The 17,419-nt window shown below is 35.4% G+C and overlaps 1 protein-coding gene across 3 annotated transcripts in view; it reads left to right on the top strand.

Annotated features, from left to right (window-relative positions):
- BAZ1B (bromodomain adjacent to zinc finger domain 1B) overlaps window positions 1-17,419 on the top strand; it is a 59,140-nt gene that overhangs the window by 14,953 nt on the left and 26,768 nt on the right. For all 3 annotated transcript variants that reach the window (XM_074345911.1, XM_074345910.1, XM_074345912.1), the window contains exons 4-7: window positions 2,886-3,087; window positions 5,867-5,988; window positions 7,619-7,816; window positions 14,825-16,529. In XM_074345911.1, coding sequence (XP_074202012.1) covers window positions 2,886-3,087; window positions 5,867-5,988; window positions 7,619-7,816; window positions 14,825-16,529 — 2,227 coding nt within the window. The remainder of the gene's footprint in view (window positions 1-2,885; window positions 3,088-5,866; window positions 5,989-7,618; window positions 7,817-14,824; window positions 16,530-17,419) is intronic.

The following is a 17,419-nucleotide window of genomic DNA, read 5'->3' as shown; positions in this document are numbered from 1 at the left end:
ACTTACTCATGGACTGAAGAAGAAATCAAAAGGGAAATTAGAAAATATTTTGAACTTAATCAAAATGAAAACAGTATGTTAAGGGGGCAGGGGCTATAGGTCAGTGGTAGAGCACATACCTAGCATGCACAAGGTCCTGGGTTCAATCCCCAGTACTTCCATCAAAAAAATAAATAAGTAAACCTAATGACCCCCCCCCCCAAAAGAAAACAAGTATGTTAGAATTTGCAAGATACTGCTTTATAATAGTGTTTAGGAGAAATATATAGCGCTGTATATCTACGTTAGGAAAAAAAAAGTCTCAAATCATTGACCTTGGCTTCTACCTTGAGAAATAAGAAAAAGATTCCAAAGGAAACAGAAGAAGGAAATTAGTAAAGATTGGAACAGAAATCAGTAAAATACAAAACAGGAAAACTGTAGAGAAAATCAGTGAAATCAAAAGCTGGTAATTTGAAAAGATCAATAAAATTGATAAACCTTTAGTCAAACTCAGGTAAAAAAGATGATAAATTAACAAATACGAAGAAATTAGGTGGTATCCCAACAGCCTGCAGATAATGGCAGGATAATAAGTGAATATAATGAACATGTTTATGCCAATAAATCTGACAACTTAAATGAAATGAACAAATTCCTTGAAAGACACGAACTATCAAAACCCACTGCAGAAGAAATAGGAATCTTTAATAGCCCTGTATCTATTAAATAAATTGAATTTGTACTTAAAGAAAACTTCATGCCCAGATGTCATCAATGGTCAATTCTACCAAACATTTAAGGAAGAAATAATACCAATTCTATATAAATGATTTCAGAAAATATAAGAGGAGGGAATTCTTCACGAATCATTTTATAAGGTTAGCATTACCCTGATACCAAAGCCATATAAGCATATTATAAGGAAAAAATCAGAGACTAAGAAAAAATAAAACTGTTCACAAAACTTTCTTGTAAACATAGATGTACAAATTCTAATGAAATTCAGCATTACATTAAAAGGATAAGACATCATAGCCAAGTAGGGTTTATACTAAGAATTCAAGGTTTTAAATTTGTAATTCTCTTTATTGATAAACAAGAAGAAAAACCATGATTATCTCAATTTATACACAAAAAGCGTTCGACAAAAACCAACCATTCTTTTTTTAGGGTGGATAATTAACTAGGTTTATTTATTTTTAGAGGAGGTACTGGGGATTGAACCCAGGGCCTCAGGCATGCTAAGCATGCACTCTACAACTTGAGCTATACCCTCCCCCACGAAATCCAACAATTCTTATTAAAAACCCTCAGAAAACTGCAAATAGAAATTTCTTCAACCTGATAAACAGTATTTACAGAATAACCTACAGCTAACATAGCTAATGGTAAGACTGTCTACTCTCCTACTCATATTTAACATTGAATGGTAGGTTCTAGCCAGAAAAAGGAATAAAAGGCATTCAAATTGGAAAGAAAGAAGTAAAATTGCAGACAACACAACTGTCTGTGTAGGAAATCTCATGGAACCTACTATAAAAGCTGCTAAAATTAATAAGTGAGTTTAGCAAGGTAGCAGCATCCCTTGGTATCCATGGGGGTATTGGTTCCAGGACCCTGTGGATACCAGAGTTCACAGATACTCAAGTCCCTTACATAAAAGGATGTAGTATTTGTATTTAACCTGTGCACGCCCCTGATATACGTTAAACCATCTATAGATTACTTATGGTACATAATACCCAATATAAATGCTATGTAAATAGTTGCTGTTGTGTGACAAATTCGAATTTTGCTTTTAGGAATTTTCTTTTTTTTTTTTTAATATTTTTGATCTGTGGTTGGTTGATTCCATGGACGTGGAACCCATGGAAATGAAGGGCTGACTGTATACAAAAACCAATTTGTATTTATATGTGTTAGCAACAAACAATTGGAAATTGAAATATAAAAAATCAATACCATTTACAGTAACATCATAAAGTATGAAATACTCTGGGAGTAAATCTGACAAAAGATATACAAGATCTATATACAAATTATGAAACATAATTAAAGAAGACTTTAAATGATAGAGAGGTAGACTTTGTTCATTGGTTGGAAGACTCAGTACTGTTAAGATGCCAGTTCTTCCCAAATTGATGTATAGATTCAACACAATTGCAATAAAATCCCTTTTTTGATAGGGATTGCCAAACTGATTGTAATGCAAAGAACTTAGCCAAAACAACCTCGGAAAAAAAGCAAAGTTAGTCCTAATACTATCTGATTTTGAGCCTTAAAAGTATTAAGATGATGTGAAATTGATATAAAGGTAGACTGGTGAAACAGAGTGGCATCCAGAATTAAACACAAACACACACACCCCACTGATTTTTGATAGAGGTGGAAGGATAAATTAAGTGAAGAATAGAGAGTCTTTTCAACAAATGGTTCTGGAATAATTAAATACCCATATATATAGTTGATTTTTTAAAAAATGGAAATTCTTGTAACTTTACCCTTTATATATCTCATTTATTTATGTATCTCAGTGTTGTGCAGTGGTTGCCCTTTGGCTTTAGTACATTGGTACATGAATTATGAACTAGATTGTGATCATTTTATTTATTTATTTTTAATGGAGGTACTGGGGATTAAACCCAGGACCTTGTGCATGCTAAGCATGGAGCTCTACCACTGAGTTATACCACCTGCTGTGATCATTTAATTTTTTTAAGATACCATATTTCATCTTAGAAGTCTGAGAAATTAGACTGGAAAAATCACCATACTTGGCTACTTTAGGGTTCAGTGATTTGACAGGTGAAGTGGAGTGTAGATTGGATTATATATTCTAAACATTATCTTAGGTTTCTAGTTCTTATTATTCTCTTTGATTCTCTCTCCTGTCTCCCTTACAGGTTGGGAAGGAAAAAATGCTCAAGGTGAGGATTGTGAAGATTCATCCTTTGGAGAAAGTGGATGAAGAGGCCACTGAGAAGAAATCTGATGGCGCTTGTGATTCTCCCTCAAGTGATAAAGAGAATTCTAGCCAAATCGCTCAGGACCATCAGAAGAAGGAGGCAATTGTAAAAGAGGATGAAGGAAGGAGAGAGAGTATTAGTATGTATGATACTAGCTTTCTTTAGTGAGTTATGCATGTCTGCTTATTCTATTATGCGCAAATCTTTTTGCTTTCTCTAGCAACTAAATTTGTAATTGAGGTTTGTTGATAGACATGCTTTTGTTCATTTATGATTCAGAAAACAACTAAAATACAAAGTGAATCAAGATGTAAGTCTCCCTACACAGTTAAGACCATTGGGAAGTCATTTCCTCTAGTTGCTTAGAAATCTATGTGCACATACCTAGCTACTCAAGATGGGAAAGAAAGTTTGTCTTCTTTTTCTCTTTATGTTGGAAATATGTATATATGTGTGGAAGGGGGATGATCCAGGTTGGGGAGGGGGGCGTAAATTCTAACCTCTGTTTCTCACAAATGGCAAGCCAGCGTGATGGTTTTGAGATACTTCCTTTTATCTATATTCTGTAACTCAAGGACCTCTCAGACGGGAGCTGCCAGAACTCTGAAACACTGTGATATCGAGAAGTGATTTCTAGGGACCTGGAGACCTAACGTAGTGTTTTTGAAATTTGAAGAACTGAGACATTGCCCATTGGGAAAATTATTCATCCTTTGAGGCCTTTTTTTTTTTTTTAAATGTGTGAATAAGGAATTTGATTGGGATAGATTTCTTCTGTCTCCACAAATACGAGTTTTCAAAGGATTTGTGTGTATTGATCCCCCGCCCCACGACTGTTAGAGGATCAGATAATTTTACCTTATTATTTAATTGTTAACAAAGTTTGAATGAGAACATTTCATTAGAATGTTACGCTGTGTGTCTTCCATTCTATTTTGTATCTCTCCAGATGTTTTGGATTATGTGCAGATGGTTTTTAAGGGATGTCCTTTTCTAGTCCCAAGGAAACTTCTGAGACTGTTGTAACTGGTCCACCCCAGTTGTTGATGTTTCAGTTTTGTTTCCCACTCTGCATATTGTGCATGCTGATGTCTATGTTTTTCAGTTTCTCTTTTCCTTCTTTTGAAACCGAAGTTTTCTAGCATGTGGTTGGCTACTTATAATTCCCATGACTTGAAGTTGATAAGTGTTTTGATTAGTTGTTGGCTGATGATATGTCTTCTAACACTTTTTCTAGAATCAGACCATTGGAATACCAATGAGGTGTTGCAGGTATTAGTTTTATGCCTTAAGCATTGTGTACTGGGAGTCCCTAGTTTTAGGCTTTGGCTTCATTTTTATGGTGTTATATGCCTTAGCTTAGGTTTTAATGTTGGAATATAATATTATTGCTAGTATGTGGAAAGAATGCTAGGTGGGCTAAAAAACTAACGTTATGATGTACTCATTGTTTCCAGGGGGACAACTGACCAGAATTTCATAGCAATATGACAGACAAATTCCAGTATACAGAATGTTTTCTCACAAGGTGACCCTCCTTTTCATGGTGGAGGAGGGGAATGTATTAGGCAGGAACTTCTCAGCTGTGTGTTCTTAACCTCCCTGTTAGAAATTTCTGTATTCTTTCTCCATCTTAGAAGGTAGCTGTCCTCCTTCTTGGTCAGGATACTTGTACTTTGAATTCTATTGCCTCCTACTTTCTCAAGGGTTGGGTTAACTTTTATTATTCTGCTCTACAGTGTTTCTAACCCTCTTCTCTAACGATTCTTCTCAACTTATAAACAAAGTCCCATTTTCTAAAAAACGAGAACATACCCTCCGTTGATCCTGTTGTTCTCTTTCTGTCTTATTCAAACCAAGATTCTTGAGATTGTTGTCTCCACTTTCTGACCATCAGTTTATTCCTTTTTTAAAAAATTTGTTGTTGTTGTTGAGGGTGGTGGAATTAGACTCCTGAAACTGTTCTAATAAGGTTATACGTGACCCCTAATTGTCAGACCCACTGATTTCTTCGTCTGTTTTACTTTTACACTATTGGTGGCTCTCATATCTTTTAATTTATTTGATACCACAGTCTCCTGTTTCTCCAACTACTTTTCTGTGGTTTTTTTTCACTCCTCCCACCCCACTATTCCTTCAGTTTTTTTTTTTTCATTTGTTCTGCTTTCTTTTTATTTTTCAACACATCATCTACTTGGTTTCTAAGGTAGAAAAGTTGGAAACCTTTAACATTCCCACATTTAATTGGTTACCAAGTTTATCTTCTTGACTCTTCCTTCTCCATTCCTGTTACATTAATTCAGATGTTTAGGATTGTATCTTTGTTCCTTATTTTCAGTCTCACCTTTTAATTTTATTCATTTTCTAGCTGCTGAAAGTGTTTTTTCTTTTTATTAATTACTCACAGTAGTGCTCTTTCCAAAATGTACATCTAGTTAGACCAAAAATCCTGTTTTCCTAGGGCCCATAAGACAAATTCCAGTCTATTTAAATGGTAAACAAGGTTCTTTATAATTTGGCCCTTACCTCTAGTCTGATTTTTTTTTTTTTTGTACTATAGATCATATTCACCTGTGTCTCATTATTTGCAGTCTCTGAACAAGTCATATTTTTTCTGGGCCTTCCCCAGCTATCTTCTAGACTAAATTAGACAGTGCTTCTCTCTTTTTGAATATTTTTCTCTCTTCTCTAGTATTTTTCTATGTCAACCTCTGTTATAGTATTTACCACATTATATTGTAATTATTGTTGACTCCTCCCATAGATTTAGCTACTTGAGGTAAGGACTTATGATTTATCTTTGTGCCCCACCACTCAGTGCCTGGTTGTAGAGTAGGTGTTTAGTAAGATTATTGTTAATGAATAAATGGATAGAATTAAAAGAACTTTTTAAATTTATTTTTTATTGATTTGATTAGATGACAGAGCACGTAGATCTCCACGAAAACTCCCTACTTCACTAAAGAAAGGAGAAAGGAAATGGGCTCCTCCAAAATTTCTGCCTCACAAATACGATGTGAAACTACAAAATGAAGATAAGGTTAGTAGGCACTTTATATTAAACTTTTTACACGTAGTGGATGTTGTTTAAGAAAGTATCAAAGGGCTAGTTTTCTCATAGAAAATGTTCTAAATTAAAGAAAAACATGAATATGTTCCTGTAAATTCTGAGTGGTTTTCTGGTCTTAATAATTAAGACTTTAAGTTAAATTGTATTTTCTTTTCTAGCAGGTGCTCATATTCCTGTATGTGAAAAGTCTTTTCATGAGAAAGAAGTGGGAGGGCAGCTGGGTGTGGAAGGCAGCTACACATTTGTCTTCATGTTTGTAACTTGTTTGTTTGTTTGTTTGTTTTTTTAATTTTTTTGGGGGGTGGGGGTAATTAGGCTTTATTTATTTATTTTTAGAGGAGGTACTGGGGATTTGAACCCAGGACCTCATGCATGCTAAGCATGCACTCCATGCTTAACTGTTTTTTAGAAGAAACAGCTAAGGCCTGAGAAATAATTTTATCAAAGTTCCTAATTTAGTAAATGAGATTGGAAAGGATTATAACGCAGCTCTTTTGCCTCTTTAGAGTGTTGTTTTCCCCTCATGTCAGAATGTTGACAAGTCTTACTTCATTTTGACTCATTTGTTTTATAGTTAGTGATCTGAAGACGTGACTGGATTGTTAGGATTTCTCTGTATTTGACAATTGGATGTTACAATTTTTCACCAAGTTTCTTACCTCCCATTCAGCGAGGTAGCTAGTTAAAACTTTATTGCTAACGAGTCTCAACCACTTCCCTAATTATTGTTTGTATTCTTGTTGATGAATGTAAAATTGTTTTGTTCATATGTAGTGAACAAATAGGAAATAGGAAAAGCATCAAAAAGAATAAATGAGAATAAGAAAGTAGAAAATACAAATAAGAGAAAAATATCTCTAATCCCATACTTAGAGGTGGTAATTGGTAAATATAGATGTGGTTAATGATGGTTAGATTTTAAGTGACTTTTTAAAATAGGAATATTCTATACTTACTGTTTTATAACTTGCTATTTTCATTTACTGTATGATAAGTATCTGTAATGTCATTAAATTTTCTTTTGAAACGGTATTCTTAGATTGTAGTATATATGAGAGTCACCAGAGGAGTTTTTTAAAAATTTGGATTCCTAGGCTTTACCAGCACAGATTCTTCTGATTCAGTAACTTTGGGGTGAGGCCCAAGCATCTGCATTTTAATAACACCTAGATGATTCTGATGAATCTGTCCTGATTGAGAAATTTTCCCCCTACGTCTGCATAGTGTCCACTATATAAATATATTTTAATTTGAGAAATGAATCCCTTATTGATGTACTTTTATGTAATTTTCCCTTCTGTTTCCTCCCCTTTTATAAGCAGTTGATGGCTCTGTTTATTTTTAAATTCTTAACAAGAGAAACTGTTGGTTCAATGGATATATACATTTTTAAGACTTTGATACATATTGACAGATTGCCTAGCGGTATCTTTAAATTAACATTCTATCCCTGAAAATTATTCTACTTTTTCTTCTATTTGGTTTATAGCTCTATTTTGTAGGTGGAATTTTGCTTTTTCTAGAGAGAATATAAATTTTTGTTCTCATTAGTTACTTGTTTTTTACCACAGTTGTGAGTTATTTTTATTTGTTAACCTAGATCATCAGTAATGTGCCAGCAGACAGCTTGATTCGTACAGAACGCCCACCAAATAAGGAGATACTTCGATACTTTATACGACATAACGCATTACGGGCTGGTACTGGTGAAAATGCACCTTGGGTGGTAGAAGATGAATTAGTGAAGAAATATTCTCTGCCTAGCAAGTTCAATGACTTTTTACTTGATCCATACAAGGTAAGGTCACTGTTAATTTTTACAGAGCAGGATAGAACACCATTAAATGAGTTTATTTTCTCTGATGGCTCCAATAGGATTAGACTTACAGTAGATTTTGAACTCTTTAACTTCAGGTAAGAATTCAAAAATTTTCATGTATAGCTGTTTCATATAGGTTGTGATATGGGGTTGGTAAGGGAGAGGCCACGTTGAATATCTCCTGTACTAATTTGATTTATTTTTACTGTGGTTGCATAATTAAAACAAAGAAACAAACTACATGCATGAGCTTTTTTGCTTCAGATCTTTCTTGGAATGAGGTATGGTGTAAATACAAAAAATTTTTGCAAATTGATTCTTAAAAATAAAAACTGATCTTGTATGTCAGATAAGATCAAATATACTGGCAGCCTTGAAAAGGACTTGAAATAAGTATTACTTTGTATGACAAATAAATAGAAAATCTAGCATTTCCCCCTGTAGAACTGGTGTTGATATCACTAACAGAATTATATTGAGAAATACTTGTATTTCTTCAAACATTGGAAAAGACCTCCAGCTATAGTTCAGCATTAGTGTGTTTTCTTATTCTACAGCAGCATGATCAAGCATTATCTTCCATTATGCTTTTTAAATTTTTATCATTTGTATAAAAAGGAAAATTTAGGAATTACTTGTCTTTTTCTAGATCAGGACTAAATTTTCCGTGGAACACTATAAACCTAAACTTTTTCTTAAATATTTTTATTTACTGAGGGGACATTTTAATTCATTGTTGTCTCACTGCAGTAGAGTTTTGGGACTGTGATACAGCTTTTGGGGGTTAGAACAGGAACTTACTATCCTTACTGTATGTAAGTCTTACATAAAATCACCTCTAAATGGATTTTAGAGTCTTGGATCATTTGAGTCCTTATATATTTTCCTTTTTTTAAATCTTACAGCTGTTTTTATTTTAGTTTAGTAACTCAAATATGTAAATAATATGAAAGAGTGAGTATTATTCATGGGTAAAAGGTCTTTGGGTTTTATTAGAACAAAAAAGCTGATCCTCATTTTTTTGTAGGAGCCAGAGACTGGAATTCCAGGACTTTATATCTTGAAAAGCAATTTCTGAAGAAATTGGCTATTCTGAAATTTTCTGAGGACTTCAAATATTAACTTAATGAAATTTGGCAATAATTGAGATTGAGACTAGGAAGAGCAAGCTTGTTTAGATTCAACTACTGTAAGAAGGCAGTGATTCTACAAATTTAGGGCATTCACTTATCTTTTTATTTACTTTGCATACCTTAAACAATAATTTCTTACTCCCCAGTACTATTTGACATTTCACTGAGTTTGTCTTTTAAGTTTTGCATATAAGTGATGTTTATTTTTCCTTTTTATAATACACTTTTCTTAAAGAACTTTTGGCATCGCAGCCAGGACATAATATAGTAAAGGCACAGATAAATACATCATAAAATAGTGCTTTGAATTGTTACCTGATCTAAAGGAAATTTAAAATGATGTGTTGAGAATTAAAGTTGATCTCCTGTGATCTGCCTGTCCCAAAGGCAGCGGGTTTATGCTTGCTTTGGCAGCACACACACTAAAATTGGAACCGAAGGCAATAGGTTAAATTTTTTATTCTTTGATTTTTGTAGAATTTAATGTTCTGCTAGGCTTCTGAGTACAACTATAGTAGAGAGAGATGAAGCCTGGAGAGAGGAAGCAGTTGTGAATAATAGTTTTAGGCAAGGACCAACAGGGAGAACTTAGGTGGGAGAGAGGAAAATTATTTAGAGATGCAGAATTTTGGAGTATTATCTGAGTAGGGCATAGTATGGTGATGGCGGTGAATTTGTGGTCTTGTAAGCTCTAGAATATAAATTACTTGAGATTAGAACTGTTATACTCATTTTATTCCTGTGATGTTTAGCATGTATATAATATGTACGTGGCTAGTTAGTTCATTTCTTAAAGGAGTTCTGTTCATTGAGGAGAAAAATGCAACTGACTGTTGGGTTTAGGGGTAAAAACTTTTTAGGCCTAATGGCTTGGAGGAATGATTTACAAGGAACTTGGATGATAAAATAACTGTCATCTAAGATGAAATCAGCCATCTTAGCTCCCTCTTGTAATACATTGCTGCTCTTATGTTTTGTTAGTCTGTCCATAATGTTTTGAATTCTTATTTTGGACTTGTGTATCCTAGTAGGGACGCTTTTGGATGGAGATATAACAAGGAAATTATACATTTGGAATCCTAAAGTAATTTTGATTGATTTAATACGGTTCTTAATACATTTAAAAAAACATTTTGAAATAATTTCATATAAAAAGCTGATGTATTTGTAAAGAATTTCTGTGCTCTTCAAGTAGATTCCTTGAATGTTAACATTTACCACATTTGTTTTAGTGTTTTGTCTCTATACACACACATTATTTTTTTTGAGCCATTGGGAGTAGGTTGTAAGACAGGATGCTCTCAAGAAATACTTGAATATGTATTTCCTAAAGGACAAAGATATTTTCTATCATAACTGTGGTACAGTTATTAAAATCAAGAAATCAACATCAAAACAATACTATTACCTGATTTATAGTTTTTTTTTTTAAAGTAAACGTAATCTCAAGGTTTTATCTTCATAATAAAATATGAAGCTTAGAGCTGGATCACTTGGCTCTTACTCTTATGTCTTCCCAGCTCAAAACGCTTGCATCTTTTAATAGCCAGCATTCTCTTAGATCTGCAGGTGGGCTCAGTGCATTCAAGCCTCAGCACAATATTTGTAATTTTACTGTTTTTCCGTAGCCGGCTTAGTCTATCCATTATAACCATTCTGCTCCCTATCATAACGTTGCTTTTCCTCGGTGTACAGAGCATGCTTGCCCATCTTGTATTTTGTCACTTTGTGGGGTTTCTGGCAGGTTTTAGGAACTTTAACCATGTTTATGAGAGCATTGTCAGCATGGAAAGAAGTTATCTACACTTTTTACTCCAGTTTTGCCAGTTGTCCCAATAACATTAGCTGAGCAAATTTTGTTTTGGTTTTAATAGGATCCAATGCAGTATCCATATATTACATTTACTTGTTAGTGGCACTTTAGTTTCCTCTAATCTGGAATGATTCCTCAGTTTTCTTTGTTTTTCAAAAACCTTGACATTTTTAAGACTACAAGTCAGCTATTTTGTATAATGCTCCTCAATTTGGGTTTATTTCCTCATGGTTAAGAATACCACAGATTTGATGTTGTATTCTTCTCAGTGAATCATATCAGAAGGCACGTGGTTTAATTTTGTCTCATACCAGTGATATTAATTACTATATATTTTTAAGGATATTTTTGTCTCCTAATAACTCATGTTTCAAGTAAGCATTTACAGTCCTAAGATTTTTCTTTGAATAAATTTTGGTGCTTGAAGTTTATGAGTTAGGGACTAGAGCAGAAGTACTTTAAAAAATAAATTATATTAATTTTCAAAGCACTTAAAATATTTTATAATAACACATTTCACAGATTTGCTGATAAAGGCATCTAGAGATGGAGACAAGCCTAGTATGTGAATGTTGCCTTGAAACATTGAATGAAAAGAGTGAAATATGAATCAGAATAGATTGCCAAAGATTTCTGATTTAGGGTTCTTGCTGCTTACTGTTAAATTTAACATCTGAATGAGCTGCTATAAATAAAGTTTCTTCATCTTAATCCTATTTATTAGATTTACTTTTTTCTGATGGTGGTTCCAGGTGACAGGGAACAAGGGTGGAATTATAAACATTACTTTTCTTATAGCCTCTCATGTTGCTGAGACATACATAAATATTTTTTTTCCTATTTAGCAGTTAGGAAAGGCCTTTGCCAAAAAATTGTAATACTGCTAATTCAGATGCCCATTCTTTTCTCCCTCCCTATGCACTACTCTAGTATATTACTTATGCTGAATGAGGGGCAGGGGAGACCCTTAGCACATAAGTGGTTTTATACTTTTTCAGATTCCCCCTGAGTCCAGCCATGCCGGCTCCCATTTGGCTGTGACTGCCCAGTATACCCTATGCTGAGATGATCCAGTTACTGAAGGACTGCTTACGCGGGGAGCTGGCCTGTTGGGAGGGGGTTGGGTGAGTTAATTTCTTTCATTTTTAAGAAGAAAAATTGTATGGTGTGGTTTGGCAAAAAACACACCTCATAAGTAAAAATGGGCTGCTGGACTGTCTCATGGCTAAGCCATCCCAGCTTGCATCATTTCTGCATAATACAGTGCTTCTAAGTGGAAGAAATTTATGCTAAATGTATGTTAAATTTGAGTGACTTTTCAAATTGAAAGAAATATAATCAGTAAATTAAGAAGTAGCCCAATTATAATGGACCTTATTACAAGATCTATTTAAAATTATAAAAATGAAACAGTCTCAACACATCTCCTTTTTAGTGATTAATTTTATTTTACTTTTTGGGGGTATTTTGGCTTGAGGGGGAGATAATTAGGTTTATTTATTGATTTACTTTTTAGAGGAGGTACTGGGGATTGAACCTAGGACCTCCTGGAGATTGAACATAGGACCTCATGCATGCTAAGCATGCCCTTTACCATTTGAGCTATACCCTACCCCCTAAATTTTATTTTAGAATGACTTTAAAAATAATCTGTTATCCTGAGCATTAGAAAAAGTAACAGTCTGTTATGTCTTTATACTCTGAAGATTTTCCAGGACCAGCTGAAATGGATGATTAACTTTTGGAAGACACGTATTTGTCTTTAATTCCTGCCAGGGTAGTTTTGAGTCTTAACTATATGATTTGTTGGGGGGGGGCGGTCTCTGAAATATTGTTCTCTTTGGAGTATTGGTACTGTTACTGTACATGAGAAGAATAGAATCTTACATAAGTTATTTTTGCTTATTCTCTTTAACATTTTGAAATATATTTCTGGGAACTAGAACTGGGAAATTCTGGCTCTGGGGAAAGTATCCTCTGAGTCACAGATAATGTTTATATTCTGTGAACTATGAAACCTCTTTGTCAGCCCATACTGAGGATGATAATCGGGGAACAAAACATCCAGTTGTGGTCAGGCAACAAAAACAACCACCTAGAGGAACAGTAACCTGCAATTGCTCATAATTCTTAAAAGGCAGATTGGCCTTTAAAGTTAGAGAGAGAACTTAGCCAGAAGAAGGATTTGTTTAGCATAGCCCACTCATTAATTGCAGACCATGTTTCTGCCTCTTGTGCTATGCTGCTTAGGTTCTGTGAGTTTGTTTCTCTGATGATTATATCCTTAATGTTTAAATCTTACTTGGCTTTGTAGTACAACTTATTAAATTTTATTACACCTGTTCGTTTACTCCTAACAAGAGCATAGGTGTTCTTCTGTATCATCTCTGGGATTTATTTCACCATAACCAGTTTCCCTATTGCCTTTTTAAAGGGGCTCCTAATTTCATGTTCGATAGTCCTTAGCTGTTTCCTTGCCTATAGTCTCATCTCACACTGGCCTGTCTTATTCACTGCCTCCAGACTGCTTTTTTTTTTGACTAGTTAGTCCTTTCTACTCAGAAACCTGAAGTTAAACTCAGCAATCTCTGAGTGCCTTCTGTGTGCTTAGCTGCTTTTGGTCAGAAGTCAAATATTATAGAGGTTATCTAGTCTTTCTCCTAATCACTTGAAACAATAATATTTGTTTAACTGTACTTTTTCATTGCTTGGTTATTATTTCATTTAGTTTGTGTTTTAGCTGCCAGACTTTTTTCTTTGTAATTATATTCTTCTAAAGCATCAAAATCAATAGCATTTTTGTTTTAATATTTATTTAAACAGAAACTATGGTATCATGACAGGTTGACTGGGTTCTAACCTATTAACTAATTATTAACTAATTCTGTGTGATGGAGATAAGGTGAAAGTTTTAAGAGACAGGAGAAGATGTGTATCTAAGAGTGAGATGGTAAATGGACTAAGGGAATATGTTGTGATTACTAAGTGGCATTCAGGATCCATTTGAGGTACCTGATGATGAATTTAAAGTAAGACCACATACTTTCATTGTATTTTAGTCATGTTTAAGCTGAACATGCAGGCCAGGAGTGACTAGATAACAGAGCAAGAGAGACAAGGGGACCATAGATTTATGCAAGATTGATTATAATGGTTGACTATGGAATTTAATCTGGGTAAAGAAGGACAGGGAAGTGAGATTGGTGGAAATGTGATAGAATTAATTGATTTAGGTCCTGCTGAGATTGAAGGATTACAGAGTTGGGTTACTAGAGGGAGTGGATTTGAAAGATGTGAGGGGATGATCAAAGAGAGAATTGCATAAAATTGAGAATTTACAGGGCTTACTGTTAATAATGGACTCATGGGAGTGCATTCTCTAGGTATGGGGGAAAGACGTAGAGGAGGTTGAGGAAACTGGAAACCAGGGTCAGGAGGGCTCCTTATTTGCGAGCAGTGTTCTTCTTGTTGTTAGTATACTTACTGATACTCTTAATAAGAAAATATGCTTCTGAATTTAGACAAAAATACTTAAATGATATACTTTATACTTAAGCATAGAATAGCCCCAGTTGTAACAAAGGTTTAAAGGATAAAAATCCAATCCTGTCTCAAGAGCAATGCTTTCAAAATTCCTCAGATGTTGCCATTAGGTAGATCGGGAATCATTAATCTCCAGACCCAGGGATGAACTCTAAAGTTGTGTGCGTAATTTTTATATGTTTCTGGGGAAGGAGTTCACAGATTTCTTTAAAGTATTTACGAACTATTAATATGTATACAAACAGGAAACTAGTTGCATAGCAAAAATGCCTAATATTGGAGTATAGTTTTTAATTCTAAGTATCAAGAGAATTTTGTGTTTATATGGCTAAAACATTAGCTAACATTCGTGTCTTTGTTTTTTCTGGGACATGTCTGTGAAGAGAAATGAATATTTAGCTTTTCCTGAATAGATGGGGAAGAAGACTTTTAAGATGCTTAATACTACTTTTTAAATTAGTTTTTTAAATTAATTTTGCTCCTGTTATTAAATTCTAGTACATGACTCTCAACCCTTCTACTAAGAGGAAGAATACTGGATCTCCAGATAGGAAGCCCTCAAAGAAATCCAAGACAGACAACTCTTCTCTCAGTTCTCCGCTAAATCCTAAGTTATGGTGTCATGTACACTTGAAGAAATCTTTGAATGGCTCACCACTCAAAGTGAAGAACTCAAAGAATTCCAGATCTCCAGAAGAGCATCTGGAAGAAGTGATGAAGATGATGTCACCCAACAAGCTACATGCTAACTTCCACATTCCTAAGAAAGGCCCACCTGGCAAGAAATCGGGAAAGCATACTGACAAGCCTTTGAAAGCAAAGGGCAGAAGCAAAGGTATCCTGAATGGACAGAAATCCACAGGGAATTCCAAATCTCCCAAAAAGGGCTTGAAGACTCCTAAAACCAAAATGAAGCAAATGACTTTGTTGGATATGGCCAAAGGCACTCAGAAGATGACCCGAGCCCCACGGAATTCTGGGGGGACACCTAGATCGTCTAGTAAACCTCATAAACATCTGCCCCCTGCTGCCCTCCACCTTATTGCCTACTACAAAGAAAACAAAGACAGGGAGGACAAGAAGAGCGCCCTGTCCTGTGTGATCTCCAAAACAGCTCGCCTCCTCTCTAGCGAAGACAGAGCTCGTCTCCCAGAAGAATTACGAAGTATTGTTCAAAAACGCTTTGAGCTTCTAGAGCACAAAAAGAGGTGGGCTTCTATGTCTGAAGAGCAGCGCAAGGAGTATTTGAAAAAGAAACGAGAGGAGCTTAAAGAAAAGTTGAAGGAGAAAGCCAAGGAGCGGCGAGAGAAAGAAATGCTTGAGAAACTAGAAAAACAGAAGCGATACGAGGACCAAGAGTTAACTGGCAAAAACCTTCCAGCATTTAGATTGGTGGATACCCCTGAAGGACTGCCCAACACACTCTTTGGGGATGTGGCCATGGTGGTGGAGTTCTTGAGCTGTTATTCTGGGCTACTCTTACCAGATGCTCAGTATCCTATTACTGCTGTGTCCCTTATGGAAGCCTTGAGTGCAGAAAAGGGTGGCTTTTTATACCTGAATAGAGTGTTGGTCATCCTCTTACAGACCTTACTACAAGATGAAATAGCAGAAGACTACGGTGAATTGGGAATGAAGCTGTCGGAAATCCCTCTGACTCTACATTCTGTTTCAGAGCTGGTGCGGCTCTGCTTGCGCAAATCTGACGTTCAGGAAGAGAGTGAGGGCTCGGACACAGATGACAATAAAGATTCAGCATCATTTGAGGACAATGAGGTACAAGATGAGTTCCTAGAAAAGCTAGAGACCTCTGAATTTTTTGAACTAACATCAGAAGAGAAACTACAGATCTTGACAGCACTCTGCCACCGGATTCTCATGACTTACTCAGTGCAAGACCACATGGAAACCAGGCAGCAGATGTCTGCAGAGTTATGGAAGGAACGGCTTGCTGTATTGAAGGAGGAAAATGATAAGAAGAGAGCAGAGAAACAGAAACGGAAAGAAATGGAAGCCAGAAATAAAGAAAATGGAAAAGATCCGGAGAATGGGTTAGGCAAAGCTGATAGGAAGAAAGAAGTTGTGAAGTTTGAGCCCCAAGTCGATATGGAAGCTGAAGACATGATTAGTGCTGTGAAGAGCAGACGGCTGCTTGCCATTCAGGCTAAGAAGGAGCGGGAAATTCAGGAGAGAGAAATGAAAGGTAAAATGTTGCATTGAGAGAAAAGGGGAAGACCGTTAGAAGATAGAAGGAAGGAAATTACTAAAGTAATGATAGTGTCTTCATTTGTCAGAACTGTTTAGTTATTTCCGTATGTAATAATCCAGACTCTTCTAGGTATGTAACATTCTAGTAGGAGTTTTCAACCTGGCATTCTACAGTTAATGATAGTTTGACTTGGATTAATGTGATGTTGTCATCTTTCCTGGCTCTAATAAAGGACCAAATCCACAAATAGGCATAGTGGAAGTACCATATGACTTGGGAATGGGCTGACCTGAGTTCATACCCTATCTCTAACTTAGCCATAGTTCTTTGAGTAAATTGCTTATCCAAGCCTCAGTTTCCTCATATGCTTAAGATTACAACAGTTGAATAACAAGGTATTTGAAGCCCTCAGCATAGATGCCAACTCAGATACTAATCTTTGCCTTATTAAGATACAAGAACATATAAATATTGGGCTTTGATAACACCATTGTCTGAACTTAAAAAAAAAAGCTTTATCAAGAAATAATCCACATACTGTACAATTCATCTGTGTATAATGTACACTTCAATGTTTTTTAAAAAATGTATTCACAGATATGTGCAGCCTATTTTAGAACATTTCCATCACCTCAAAAAGAAACCCCAGAGCAGCAGAGGGTATAACTCAGTGATAGAGTGCATGCCTAGCATGCATGAAGTCCTGATTTCAGCCCTCAGTACCTCCATTAAAAATAAACAAACAAACCAACCTAATGATCCCCCCCCAAAAAAAAGGAAAGAAAGAAACCCCAGGCCCTTTAGCTATTATCACCCCATCCGCCCACCCATCCTCCCCAGCCCTAAGCTGTCACCAGTTCACTTCTGTCTATATATTTGCCTGT

This window comes from Camelus bactrianus, chromosome 18 (assembly GCF_048773025.1).
Source record: "Camelus bactrianus isolate YW-2024 breed Bactrian camel chromosome 18, ASM4877302v1, whole genome shotgun sequence".
Lineage (NCBI taxonomy): Eukaryota > Metazoa > Chordata > Mammalia > Artiodactyla > Camelidae > Camelus > Camelus bactrianus.
The sequence above is the reverse complement of the archived record's forward strand: the minus strand, read 5'-3'. Positions and strand labels throughout refer to the sequence as shown.